The sequence below is a fragment of the Exophiala bonariae genome, assembly GCF_035927105.1.
Source record: "Exophiala bonariae strain CCFEE 5792 chromosome Unknown scaffold_3, whole genome shotgun sequence".
Taxonomy (NCBI): domain Eukaryota; kingdom Fungi; phylum Ascomycota; class Eurotiomycetes; order Chaetothyriales; family Herpotrichiellaceae; genus Exophiala; species Exophiala bonariae.
Genome location: NW_027042478.1, coordinates 1,444,849 through 1,459,027, shown reverse-complemented (window position 1 = coordinate 1,459,027; position 14,179 = coordinate 1,444,849). Strand labels below are relative to the sequence as shown.

The 14,179-nt window shown below is 50.8% G+C and overlaps 3 protein-coding genes across 3 annotated transcripts; 1 reads left to right on the top strand and 2 right to left on the bottom strand.

Moving 5' to 3' along the window:
• Positions 1-12: 12 nt before the first annotated feature.
• LTR84_008048 (uncharacterized protein) lies at positions 13-3,207 on the bottom strand (the record flags this gene model as incomplete). The annotated part of the gene is made up of 1 exon (XM_064851598.1): positions 13-3,207. One exon carries the CDS (start codon positions 3,205-3,207, stop codon positions 13-15), a length of 3,195 nt encoding a protein of 1,064 aa, XP_064710601.1.
• Positions 3,208-7,910: 4,703 nt separating this feature from the next.
• LTR84_008047 (uncharacterized protein) lies at positions 7,911-9,333 on the top strand (the record flags this gene model as incomplete). Its single annotated transcript, XM_064851597.1, has 5 exons — positions 7,911-7,992; positions 8,042-8,098; positions 8,151-8,252; positions 8,302-8,547; positions 8,600-9,333. The coding sequence occupies 5 exons, from the start codon at positions 7,911-7,913 to the stop codon at positions 9,331-9,333; spliced, it is 1,221 nt and encodes a 406-aa protein (XP_064710600.1).
• Positions 9,334-10,335: 1,002 nt separating this feature from the next.
• On the bottom strand, positions 10,336-11,864 carry LTR84_008046 (uncharacterized protein; the record flags this gene model as incomplete). The annotated part of the gene is given in 5 exon segments (XM_064851596.1): positions 10,336-10,692; positions 10,793-11,025; positions 11,140-11,296; positions 11,396-11,502; positions 11,516-11,864. The coding sequence occupies 5 exon segments, from the start codon at positions 11,862-11,864 to the stop codon at positions 10,336-10,338; spliced, it is 1,203 nt and encodes a 400-aa protein (XP_064710599.1).
• Positions 11,865-14,179: the final 2,315 nt, after the last annotated feature.

The window sequence follows — 14,179 nt, the reverse complement described above, 5'->3', positions numbered from 1 at the left end:
ACAAAGGAGCCCCTAGCCACCTTTCCGTAGGGACTCATTTTCAGGTGGTGTTTCACCTCCAGAATTGTTGAGTCCTTGGGTCTCCGTGACGGGCTTCACTACCTTCTTGTTCTTCTTCTTTTTCTTCTGAGTCTGCCAGGCACTGTTCGAGTTGATGTTGTTCCCAGAGCTCAAAGCGAGACCGTATGTCGGTAAAGTCCCATTTGTTCTCGGGCCCAATACCTTGTCCTGTCCATGAAAGGTTCCCTCTCCGCGGAGAAGAGGTGACGTAGGTCTGGCTGTCGTCTCGGGAGAGTCGCTCATCGACCTGTACCCTTCCACTTTGGGCGACGGTGTGCGAACCTCCTCAACTGAAGAGAGCTTACGATCCAATGGCCAAGCTCCATTTATCGTTAACCTGGATAAGCCAATGCCCGTCAGTGCATCCGAGTCGATTCGTCCCTCCACGCCGGACAAGTCCTCTCCAAGTTTGATCGGTTCCTGCAGTGGTGGATGGCCCACGGGAACTCCGTTTGCAATCGATTTCTGCCCCACCTTGAGTTGAATTGCCCTAGGACTATGAGATGGACTTCGTTCCCGAGCAGTGAAATCAAGGGCGTCCTGTGACTGCTCATCGGAGCTTGAAGGCGTGTCGAAAGCAAAATCCTCCGACGTTGAAGCACTCAGATTCATTTGCTCGTCGAGATCATGCGCCAAATGATTTTGGCGTCTCCTTCGAGGCGAATTGATAGATCCATCAACTACCAAGGGGCCCGTCCTTGGCTTTTCCACCTCTACTGCCGAATGTTCATTTTGGTTCGCTTGTGAATCTCCTCCAGTTGTTTGCATACTATCATTGCTGGCTGACTGCGATGAAGGGCCTTGGGGAGCCTGAGAGGCTCGTATTGCCGCCGATGCTAGGCGAGGAGATAGTCCACCGTTTTGAATCGCCAAGCCGGCATGTGAAGGGATGGGTGATATAGTCGTACTTTGGGTATAGGCAGATAAAGAGGGGGATTGACCAACATAGTATCCAAGATACTCAGCCGGTCGTCGCCCTGCGTCATGCATCGAGCCAGACAACCCGAAAGCATGTTCTACGCCGCCAGCCACGTGCTCATGGGAAGTCGATGAGGCGGACGACCTGCGTCCGACAAGAGAATCATGAAATCCGGGGACATCTGGCCTCGAGTGAAACTGTTGAAGCGAAGAGATTGGCATCACCCGAGCTGGCTGTGAATGGGCTCGCAAAGATCCGCCGGTGGCTGATTGTGTCAGCGAAGTACGCCGAGAGAACCTCCTACTATCAGGATACACTGTGTTGACCCGGGGAGACGGCGGGTCGGTAGCGACGCCTTGAGACGAGTGAGATGCCATCAAATAGGGCGACTGGGGGGTGAAGCGTTGCTGGTATAATGGTGCCGATAGAGGCGCGCGCCCCACACCATTGATTTGGCCACTCGTTGCATCCAGGCCATCCTCATGACTGACAAATGACGGATAGCCCGTCACTTGGGTGTATCCTGATCCAAGAAGGCCCCGCTGCCGGAGTTCTCGCTGATGAAGCTGCATCCTCAGTTCCTGTTCTTGAAGCTGCAGATACTGGTATTGCTGGAATAGCTGGTCATGCAGGAGATGTTGCTGATGTTGCTGTTGAGCCTGCAATTCCTGTGTCGTCATTTGAAATGGCAAATTGCGAAGATAGGTGGAGGCACGTCCAGAAGGGTTTGATGATCTTCTGCCATTGACGTTACGATTTGTATGACTCGCATGCCTCCCCCCTCGTGCCCCATTTCGACCACCTCTTGATGGTTGCGTGGGTGCCTGTGGGATTACCGGACGGGAGGACGGAGGAACGAATATATCAGAGGGTTTAATCTCTTCAGGGGCGTGCACGAATTGTTCGCAAGACGCATCAAGCTTCCCCTGTCCAAGGAGATCAAAGGCACGCCGCAGCTCCAAGTGAATTCCGCGCATGGATGTGTCATCAGCCGTGTTGGCGAGGTTTCGGGAGATGTTGAAAGGCTCTTCAACACAAAGGCGATTATCCTGCAATAAATGCCAGGATTTCTCAACTTTTGGTAGCACTTTGCCGAGTCGTACCGACACCACATTGTGCTCGAAATCTAGCTCGTGGCCGTAATATCGGAAAAAGTGAAAGAGAAGCTCTCCCAAGGATGACTTGCTCCGAGCACCAAAATTTTCATAGTTGGCTGTGTCTCGATCAAAGGACACGTTTACTCCAGCCAGCAACTTGGGTTCCAAGGCCGCTTGCTGCAAGGCCGGCAACACTGGAGGATCGCGAGTTTGGAGGAAGTTTAATGCAAGGCAAATCCATGTATAGGAGCTGAGAGTGCCTCCAAGGGCTATGGGGGTATCAGTACAACTCATCTGGATTGGGGTAAATTGTGACCTACCAGCATCATTCAATATTCTGCGCTTGGCCCAGTATTTGATGATCATCGCCAATGGGCGTACGCGACTATCAATCGCGACGTACGTCCGCACCATCTCGGTATTTTCCAATGCTAATGGGTTGTTGACGTTGATGTCACACGCAACCTGTAATTCTGGATCCCAGACCTTGACGATCGGTACCTTGGCGCTTGAAACGCAGACGACTCTTTCCATACCATTGTTTGCAAGTAGCTCAGCAATTGAGCAGACATGTTCTAACTCCTTGCAGTCCGTGGTGATACAAATGTCGACATCAGAGTCCGAAGTCCCCAGATTGTTTCCTGTTGACCCGAAAACATTGACGGTAATCGAGGAGTTTGGCCAACGTGCCAAAAGGATGCGCTTTAATTTTGCAATAAAGTTTGACCGGCGTTCTTCGCTCTCTGGTGTAGGTTGGAGATCTTGGTAGAGTTGTGTCATCTGTTTAGTCAACTTCTCGTCCTCCTCATGAGTCAACCGCGATTTCAGATCCCCTTTGTCCTTGTCCAACGGTTCGGGCCCGAGTGAATAAGGAACCCGCCGTCTTGCCCTTGCCATACCGGTCTCATACTTGCAACCTCCATAACGTTTTCGTACAGTGGGTGGAGTGTGACTCCTGTCTGAGGAAGGTTGTGAGCGAGGGGACCCGTGTTTCAAGGGCTGGTCTGGAGAAGGAGAATTTCTCAGGTCTGATCGAGACTGTGGGCGTTGGAAAGGAGTCGAAGGCATAGATTTGGATTGTGTAATTTGTACAGGCACACTGCGGTGGATAATACCAGAACCCCTCTCCATCGTAGATGAAGAGAGTGCTGAGGATGGTATAGTCATCGTCGAAGAGGCAGACTGTCCATCATTTTTCGACAACGGGCAAGTCATAAGACTGCTCAGACGGTGCAGTTGTCGAAGTGTTCCGTCGTTTTCCGTCACGTCGTCTTCAAACAATTGGTGGATTGTCAGAGCTCTTTGTGGGCCACTCCCTTTCTATGCAAACGCGCCAGTAGCCGAACGGGGCCTTGAGCTGGCTTCGAGAATTTGGGCGAACTGTAGGACGGTCCGGTGGCGAAATATGGCAGTTGGTCGGAGCAACGACGACGGGGACAGAATAGACGTTTGGGAAAAACCACAGAGAGGATGTCGAGACCCTTAGGGGAGGCCTTCAAGGCCAGGTGAGAAAGTGGTGAAGAAGAGTGTTGCAGGATCTGAGTAAGCCTGTCGCTGCCAACGAGGCGGTGGCTATGACAAGGAAATAGGCTGGCGCAGGTAGTCTAAGTCCTTTGATCAGAATACAGGGAGCAGGAGGTACTGAGATGCAAGACCAACTCTCGAAATAGAACGAGGGTTTTGTTTGAAGTCGTTGGACTGAGACAGGTGAAATTGTGCAGAATCGGGGGGTCCTTGAGGGAGAGGAGAGTAGCGCAGTTTGTGAATTGCAGAACTGAATATGCTTGGGAAAGCAATATAGAAATTGTAGACGCGTGTTGAAGAAGGGATGAGAGGAAGAAAACGAGGCTGAATGCCAAACAAAAGGGATTGTAAGAAGAGGAAGATACAGAAGTAGGATGGTGGTTGGAAGGGTGCAGGAGTTAGTTAGTAGCGGTGTTGGTAGTGGTAGAGAGTGGTGCAGCAGCGGTGGTGTTAGATGGTGGTGGTGGTAGTGGGTAGTGGTAGTGGTAGTGGTTCCTGCAGTGGCTGCCGCAGATTACAAACTGCAGTGGCACTGGCAGTGCTTCTTTCAAGTTGTCAAATTGGGGTTTGGATTACACCTGCTCTGCGGACTGCAGTTGCACTCGGACCTGTGAGTCGCAGTGGGCAATGGGGCAACGGGCAATACCTAACTAGTTAGTGGGCAGTGGAGGTTTAGTTAAGGATACTCCGTAAGGGTACCTCGTACTGCTGCTCGCACCCAGGTACCTTGGTAGTCAGGGCCTAATTTGAACCTGCACCTGTGCCTTTAAGTTTAGGTGCATTCTAACCCGCAACATATTCACGTTGCCCGTGGGCACAACCCTCGAACCCTGCTGCTCCCACCAACGGGCTGCCAAGCGTCATTTGTGACTGACCTCAGACTTGGAGCTGCCTTGTTCTTTCACCGATTGACTCAGACGTATACGCCGATTCCTTGTCTTCCATGTGTAGGACAAGTCAAATGAAACTACGAGCATGAGCACCAGCACGAGTATTTGTTCATGCTGTGTGTCATTTATCCGGTACGGATCTACTCTGTACCTTGATCCTTGGGCATGAACCCTACCTAGGTAGGTACCCAGGAGTCGGCGTCACACCCCAAATACCGTACCCAACTGAGGGTTGCTTTCACGAGTACCTTGGTGATGATGGATTATGTCATATGCCCCTGATTCCGCGCACTGTTCTCTATTCCTGTCCTGCACTTTCATCGTCGAGCCAAAGCCTCCCTGATCAGACTCACCTTCTCTAATCAGTCAGCAACTGGGCAATAATGACGAGCAATATCGACGAACCGCCTAGTGGCCGGCCCGTTTGAAGTTCAATGATAGGCCTGTTGGTATATATCGCTGACATCTAGTAGGTCAAGTCCACGGTGTAGCTCGACGGCTTTTATTGCTGCGCCGTCGGTTCCCAATTGCGGTGAAGGCTGTACGCCGACACTCTAAATACTGCATTACAGGTCTCGACATCAGTGGCGCGTGAGTGCCTCTCGATGAAGGGATTGCCCAAGAGCGCAATATTGCGAATACTACTGAGTCCTCAGTGCCCCAGAACACTCATTCAACTGTGTTGTCGCGACTTGTAAATAGCTTCCGCCAAAACGCGTCAATTTCCTTTCAGCGTGTCGTGCCGCAATCAACACGTGCTACGACCCCGAATTACACTTGGCCTAAGCCCGCGCTAAGTCACGCCTCCTTGAGCCCACTTTGCCAACCGAAGATCTTCAAAATTGAATTGACATCCCTCACAGTTCCCATCAAATTCACTTGACATTATGCTGTCAACCAGCCGTAGCGAAACAAATCCGATTTCAATAGTAGCACTCTCCAAGGATCGCAGCTGACAAGGTCCAGAGAGTTGCCCGAGCAGGATTTACTGATGTGTGATAATGTGCTCCCTATTTTAGCTTCAGGTTCTTCGGGACGACTTGGTTCCAATAATAGTACCGCACCATAATTGCTCCCGGCTGACTCTCAAACGGGAACTTTTGTCCTTCACCATCATGATCTTAGACGATGAAATTTCACGTTCCACCAATTGGCTCATTCTCTTTCCAGCGACAGTTCGACGTGGGAAGACTATTCATAGAAGTAAGTTACAAGACCTACTTTGCATGCATACAAATACCCTATACTCGGTACATCAGACCTCAGCAGATCTGTTGGACAGATTTCCCCACAAGTATCCTCCCACACTGAATGATGGGGGGTATAATTCATTGATGTACGAGGTACTTCAAGTTCCATTGGGTTCTGAATCTCGGATCGAAATGCAGCCAGAAAGTCAATGGTGCACATCGGTACCACATCCGCGACAACGTCACTCAGATATGATTGCAGTAATCAGAATCGAAGCGCTTACAGCTCGAACCTGATGGGGTCTTTGTGCTCAGGATCCTGATAGCGACTCCGTGCACCCGTTTGTTTCTACAACGTGGGAAAGGCCGAGGACGGAGTCAGCAAAGTGCCCAGCTCTGTACGTTTGGATGGCAGCTGAGTGCCAGGCATCTGCCCGCAGAGTGGCCTATTGAAGGCTGGTCGTTGTGCGATAAGCCAACCCGCCCCAAGAAGCAATATGTCGAGCATGAGATAGATGCCTTACCTATTCACGGTCTTCTGGATTGGACTTCGCCCTGTCTCGAGAGAGTCTATCGGCAAGTCATCGAGCAGCCTCTCAATTTCCCATATGGAGAACAATTGTGGTATATCTGCAAGTACAATAATATCTCTCCTAGGATCGAGTTGATCACCGAGCCTAGGTATGTACATACGTGTGGACTGTTCTAATCTACGTGATATCTGGGCCCCTCTAGTCTATTAACACTTGGGCAAAGGACTACTCAAGAAGGCGAGATATGGGACTCGGAAACAGACAATGGCACTCCAGCACTGTAGCTGTGGCATCACTTCAGGATCGAGGCGTGTGGTGCGTGTACGCAAAGACTCCGAAGTCAACATTTGAAATCAGAGATTTATTACAATCCTACACAGCTACGAGGTAGGTATGTATCTACCGGAGGACGTGGGTAGTAGGTAGCCACCTTGGTACGAGGTACGATACCACCCTTGTTGATTATCAGGCGACAGAACCGACCTTGAGTGGTAAGGCTAGTTGAGAGCAGTCGTGGCTAATAAGCACCATGTGGGTAGTGCTGGGGGATGTTTGTTCCTTTTGTTTTCTAGCTGGCTGCAATCTGCGTGCCGACGACTTGAGCAGCAAACCGAGCCATGGGTGGCAATGTGTATGTGTACCGAGTATTCGAAACTCAGCGCCATCACTACCTCGTGCTGGCACTTTAATTGATGGACTGCGAATGTCCTCAACAACTTCAATTCAATGTAAATTGGTGACTTATGAGCAGGACAAGGAGAAGAGGGTGCTTCACTCGCTCTGGTCCCACTCGTTATAAATTGACGCTCAAGCCGAGCTTGCCCGTACCTGTTGATACCGTAGTACTTGGGACCTACCTGCCTAGGTATTTAACTCAAGCACTTCTTCGGATAGGCGCCGCGGGCACTACTGGGCACAGGGAGTATTCGGAATCTAGCAACCTGAGGGTGCCTGAGCCCGTGCCCGTGCCCGTGGCCATGCCCATGGGAGAGTTACCTACTGACTGCCAGGTTTGGGACTCGTAAAGTTGAACCGCTCGAAGGCTCTCGGCTTTGGACCTTCTCCATTCTCCTCAAATTTCTTTTCTCCCACCCTCTCCACCTTCGCCATCAATTAGCACCACTGCCAACTGCTGCATCCGATAACTTTTTCCTCTTTTCATTTTCTGTGCCTCGCTTCTTTCTTTTCTTTCGATTCCTGACTCAAGTTGCCCGTGCATCCGTGTGCCTGTGTCGCCCGAACCTCCATCATCACCTTCTGCAGGCTTTGCTTCCCTGTGGTGCTGTTCCTCTCCTCCGTATCTAGGTATCTTTCTCCGGTTCCTCTTCGTAAGTAAATTTGCCTCCCCCGTGGTGCCTCGGGCAATTCCACCGATTCCTGTCCTCAATGCGTATCCATTGGTTCGAGGGTGGCCGATCCTGATGAAAAATGGCCTTCTCTCCCCACCTAAAACCTCGCACCAGACACACCAAACCACTTCAGAAACCACCCCCTCTTTCTTCTCTTTGCATGCGTTTTCCTTCCCAATGCTTCCATTCACTGACCTTGCTTCTATCATAAGGCGCATCTATTCATTCTAATCATTTCGACCAGCCACTCGTATCGTTACCCAACACCCGCCGCTACGGCTCTTGCGCCTCGTTCTTGTTGTCTATAATCCAAAAATAAGCACCATCTCACCTTGTCCCTGGCGGACCATGTCCTACTACGAACCACAGGCATGGCAGGCGCCTGTCCGACAGGCTTCCTGGGAACAACCACCCCCTCCATCAAGATCAGGTACGTACCTGCCGCAACCATCCGCTTCCGCATGCTCACAAAATGTCAGGAGCCAGCTCCACTTCACAGAGAGAAGACACAACTGCATTTTCCATCCAGTTCGAAGGTGCGTTACCCTATCCCAATGCGAGCATCCTCCTGATATTAATGCTGAGTAGAGGTGGATCGAGCTGTTGATAATCTCTTGAAGAGCGGGAAGTTTTATTCCCCATCGCCCCGAGCAGGCTCGAATCCTGGCTACAGATCTGGCAATGACTATGGTACCGTTAACCATCCCTTGGCCAATGTGAAAATGTTAATATTGTGCAGCGCATCGAGCACATCATGGTAGACAGTCTGTCGGCGATTTCGATCCCAGCCGCCCACACTCGGGTTCAAACATGCAAAATTTCTACGCATCTCAGCGTCACCAAGGTCATCAGGGTCACCAAGGCCACCAAGGTCATCAAGGGAGACACAACGATGCTGATCAAATGCTACAAGCGAAACGGAGAATGGCAGCCCAGCGAGAGCGAGAGCTCCGTAATTACCATCAGGAACAGCAGTATAATCGAAGTAAGAATTAGCATCAACATCTACCATACAAGCGTTGCTAAGCTTACACCAGGTGTTCTAGCAGAAATGTCGTCCAACAAGTCAGACCGATCAATGAGCCCGAGTACTCTCAGTGAGGAGGGTCGCCGCGATCTGATTGCACGCCAACATCGTGCACTCTATGGTGGAGAGGGAGCTGCCTTCGTGGGTCAGACTCCGTATGGTATCGAGGACATCAACACCCGAGATCAACCTGGTAGTACTCCAGCCAATACATCGACTGTCGCTCGAGGTACTTCTCCACGATCAGCCGATCCTTTTGGTGCTGCCGGACAGTCCTCGCAGACCGATCAAAATACTGCCGCAGGGCAAGACGCTTCGAGGCCCGAAAAAGCAGGCTCTCCTTCAGGCCAGGCCGCTCCAGGATTTGGGTCTTTCGATGCTCCAACTCAGTCCTCAGTCGGCAAGTCGGCTAGCCCAACATCCGGGGAAGAAATCTCTCACTCGAGACAGATTTCGAAATCGACGACAGCCCCTATATCTGGCGGTATGGGTCCAATTGGCTCAAGGCCAAATGCTCAGCCGGCACCTAACCAGTCGCTAAACAAGCGTACGACCTCTCCTCTACCGTCCTCGTTAAATTATAACTTCGGAAATAACGAACAGATCAACGATCGAGCTCCATCATCAAATTCAAACTCGAATGCGCAAAAAGAATCTTCTCCAGGTTCGGGCATGGGAGCTTGGGGCACCGGAAGCGGTGTCTGGGGAAACAACAAGATTGGTACAACGTCTGTATGGGGTTGAATGATTAACGAAGAAACGAACGGAGCACGAAGCGTGTTGTATGCATGGGATCGTGTTGTTATTCCAGCATGTCTTCGGTGTATAGGGCACTCCATGATGACGGAGATTTGTTATGCATGCTGCGGTCTGTTTGATGCTCTTGCATAGCGTTTATGGGAAGGTCACTTCTCATTAGGTTCATTCGTTGGGGCCAATTGTGGAGTTTGTCATGTCTCCGTGTGAGGCAATGAGTGGGTCTAGGGTGGTTGTGAATATAAAAAGTGGTTGGCAGAGGATTTTCAAGCACGGACGTTGGGCATAAGCGGTTGGGGGTAAGGAGAGATCGGAGCACTCTTGCCGCTTCTCTTGATTCTTTCTCGTTTTCTGCTGCTATAAAAAGTTGGGGTCTTCAGATATCCCATTCTCATGTATGGATTGGTTTTGCTTGAATGGGCATGACTATCAGGGTTGTTGTGGGCTGTTTGGCAGGCTTTGGCAAAGCATGGCGTTGTTGGTCTTGTTTTCCTTTATGGTCCTCGGTCCTTCTGATTATGTGTTGGGGTTGGGATCTGTTTGGTCATTCATGAGCAGAAATGGTCTGTTGTGTGCTGCGACTGATTTTGGGAGTTGCGAAAAAAGTGGTTGAGACTCAACACCCTGCGTAATTGGAATGTGCTTGTCATTTTGAGGTTGGGTTCCTGATGAATCGGTGGGATTGGTCTTTGGAGGTCAGGTTTTGGATGCCATATATTTGGGTTGTCACGCATCTCCTTCACAAGCAGGTTATGGCTTTCTGAAAGGAAGGCACATGGGGAAGCGAAACAGCGCGCTTGTGAAGGAGCTATAGATACCCAAATTCTTCATTTTTCCCAAAGTTTCTCATCCTTGAGATTTCAATCCCGATCTTGGATCATTCTCGTCGCCTTAGTTGCACTCTTCAACCCCCACGATTCAACTCACGCGGGCATTGCAACATCGCCGTCTGAAACGAACAAGGCCTTCGACCCGGTTTTTCCTCATCATTCAATACCAAGCGACCGTCGCGCGGCGCTCATGGCTCTCCCTCGCCAACTCAATAACTCGGATGCCATCACGCGACTCCCCAGGCTTGACAGCAAGAGGCGCTCCGCCACGTATCGCGTCCGCCACGTTCTCATAGAAGCCCAGCCATCGCCCTGGGACCGTCGGGTACCGTGCGCTGTATGTCTTGGAGAGCGCGTCATACGTCACCTTGGAGGTTGCTGGCTCTCGGGGCAAGATGTCGCTGGGGTCGGTGCGGCTGGTCAACAGGCCGTATAGGTGTTCGGGCTCACTCCCGAATCCCGATGATGTGGGCTTCTGGCCGTCGAAGATCTGTTGCTCTTGTGCACAGGTGCCGTGCTGTTATACCGTGGAACAGGGCTGATCAGCTCAAACAAATTCGACAGAGTGGATATTTCCTGATTTGCTTCGGGTAGTCGTCTCGAGTGATCGAACTCACCTTGACAAATGTACCCCCCGTGCCTCGCACGAAATACTTGAGCTGGTCGGCCATCGGCGAGACGATGTTGGTTTTGATCGTGACCAGCAGATCTTGTCGTGGAGCGCCGTACTGCAGGATGATCGTGAAGGTGTCGTCGATGTCACTCTCGACGCCGCGAAGGGCGCGGAAGAACCCTGTGACGGACTCAGGGCGTCCGAAGAGAATGAGCGCTTGGTCGATGGTGTGGCTACCTGTTTGTTGTTCTTGTCAGTGGTTCGTCTGGTTGATTTGGAAAGCGGCCTTTGCAGTGGTGTCGTCGTTTGCGATGTCGAGGCTGGCTAAGGTTGGCTGTGGAGCTGACTTACCCAGACCGAATGCCATGCCCTGTCCGGGCGAGTATTCCTTGCCGGTCATACGTGCCACCCACGGCGGAGAGTCAATGTCATAGTGAATCTCGGCTTCTTTGATCGTTCCCAGAGCATCTTTGTCAATCAGAGCCTTGAGTGTTTGGAAATCTCCGTCCTAAAACGAGAGAATGGTTGGCTTTTTGGTCATTGGAAAATGGTTCCCGAACCTGCTTGAAGTGGAAGAAGGGCAAATCATGAAGCTGGGGGAGTATACCCATCTCCGGTTCTGAAAAACGGTCAATACCAAGCCCTTCTCCTGGGCAAGGGAAATCAGTTTATCTGCTTCCTCAGTCGTTCGTGTGAACGGCTTCTCGACCACGACTAGTTAGTGCACAGTCAGCATCCCGAGCATTTGCATCTTTGTGGTTTGGGGGATAACGACCATGTTTTCCTGCAAGCAAAGCTTGTTCAGCAAACGAAGTATGGGTATCTGTATGGCTGCAGACGACCACCAGCTCTACATCAGGGTCCTTGAAAAGCTCATCCACTGTTCGATAATGCTTCGCCTCTGGATGGTCCACCGTGCAATGCGAGCCGGGCTTAGCACCAGCCTTGTCACTGGGTGCCTCTGCGCGCTGCACGAAGCATGCGATTTGTAGATCTGGATGAGCAGATATGAAAGGCACATGGAAGCACTTCGTTGAGAAGCCGTACCCTATGATCCCGACTTTGATTGGTGCCATGTCGGGCTTTGTCTGGTTTCGCCAAATTTTTAGATACAGGTAAAGTTCAGCTCAGGCTTCCAGCTAGTCGGGCGTTAGTGACCATGGCAAGGAAGTCGAAGGCTTAGGAGCCAGATGACTTTTGACCATTGCCCATATCGTACACCTCCGTAGAATACCCTGGTTGTAGTATGAACTTTCTGTCATTGACCCTGGCTTGTACGCATCATCCGGCTAAATGCAGGGAAGCATTCAGCCGGATTTTCGTTCTTTTCGCAGGTGAAGTGCTCACGGAGAAATCTGGAAATGGCAAAGCGGGGATGCAACAGGCATGGGGAAGAGGGATAGGGCTGGTCTGGATTGCAGACCGAGATCTGATTGCAGGTCGTTTACATAGTATGTGGAAACACTGTTGCACAAGCGTTGATTAAGATCATCGGGGAAGCCAACCGTGCTCTGCCTGAGTAGATGAGAGGTAAAAGTGCCGATGAAATACTAGATTCGGTCAGACTGTGCATTTCGGGTTTTTCAAATGGGCTCTGTTCTTTGATTTCACTGGTGTATTGTACAAGGAGGCAAGAACGGTATTGGAACTCCCTTTTGGGGAAGCATCATAAGGCACGTTGAGCGACAGGGTGTTCTGCACCGGGACATTGTCTGTGGTTGGACCAAGCGACAACCTATGCTGGCAGACCTCTGGGATCCAGTGGCTCCTCTAGTGCGCAAAGCTCGACTATCATCTGCAGCCTGCACGAGACTGCGAGGCTGAATACTGGGCAGGACATCCTTATATGAACATACCCTCCCCATATATCTGAAGATAGATTAAGTCACAGCTTCCTCCTGCATCAGTGGCAGTCTCACATGTGCAGTGCGAGAGACATCTCAGTCGCCGAACCCGGCCGAGGTATGCTCCACCTCCAGAGCAGAAAATGCAATCGAAGCATCACCTAATGAACGAAACGTCATGGCAGCGTGGTGAAGTCGATGCTGTGCTTGGTCGAACCGGTAAAGAGTCAAGATCGCTTCTAGTAGAGAAGAATGAGGAAAGCGGAAGGTCAAGTGCTGGTGGGTGTCATACGAGCCAGAAATGGGTCGAGCAAGAGAAATGCATGATGGAAGAACTGGCTCTGCGACCAGAGAAACAGGACACATACATTAATGTCGGGCCGAATGCGCGCTCTCTCTCTCACTCGCGTTTTCGAACATTTGATACTATAGAAATTGTGCTCTTGCGATATTGGGAAGCGAATGAGACATCCGAAACATCCGCAGTCAGATGCTCGTGTTGCGTTGAGCGTATCTGTCATGACAGATTCCTTAACAGCAAGAGCGACATGAAAATAAATGGCAGGTTCGTCAATTGAGACACATTTTCTCGTAATAAGGAGTAAAAGTTCCACTCTGTAAAGCCTGGACTGTGGTGGTCTGATCGTTCAGTCTCGTCGTACTCGTAAGAGCCTTAACTAATCCCCACTGATATGAGAATCTGTTGAGACTCGAGAGGCGAGAACCTTAGATCTTGTGGGTATTCTCAGTCCACCCCACAAGAAGGGGTATTGCCCATGGGGGCCATACTCCGTAAGGTGGCAAACGGCGCTTGGGCAGTCCATAGTACGAATCAGGCTGAGTTGGTGTCCCCGGACAAGCCCCTGTGAGTTTCTTATCCAGTTTAGGGACCATAATTTCAGACATGATCTGGGGTCAAAATGTTGACAGAGAGGAAGGGCAGATCAAATCATCATTGGGCAAATACTAATTGGTAGCAACTCGCTCAATTTGTGTCTTTCACTGACCTAGAGCCCTGGAAATCCGTTGCAACTTGTAGAGCTACTTGTCCAGAGAGAGGGAAAACCATAAGTCAATAACCCCCGATAAGAGATGCCGAACAAGGCCGTATTGCAGATAAGGTTCTGGAGGTTCATGGGGAGTGACCTCGAGCCAGACTCTCAATGTGAATCGAGTTGTCACTGTGACGGCCCTCGTACAGATGGCGACGTGAAACCAAAGTTCACGAAGATGGCGCATGGAATTTTCGAAATGGCTTCTAGGCGAACTTTTCTCGGGCGCGATACTGCACTCGGATGCATGGAATGATTGCTGTCAAACAATACACGGTCCTGCCGGTCCGGCCGGGAGGCGTTCGTGTTGGACCTTCTGCGAGGCAGATTGTGCATTCTGATAAGCATTGGCGATAATGATACGAGAATCCAGGACAAAGAATAGGCAGTAGGAACTGGACTATTTGGAGTCCTTCATCTTGGGCGGGATGACTACAGAACAGAAGAGCAGGAGTCAGGGTACAGGTCCATTAAATCCAACATGGTTGTTCCGTC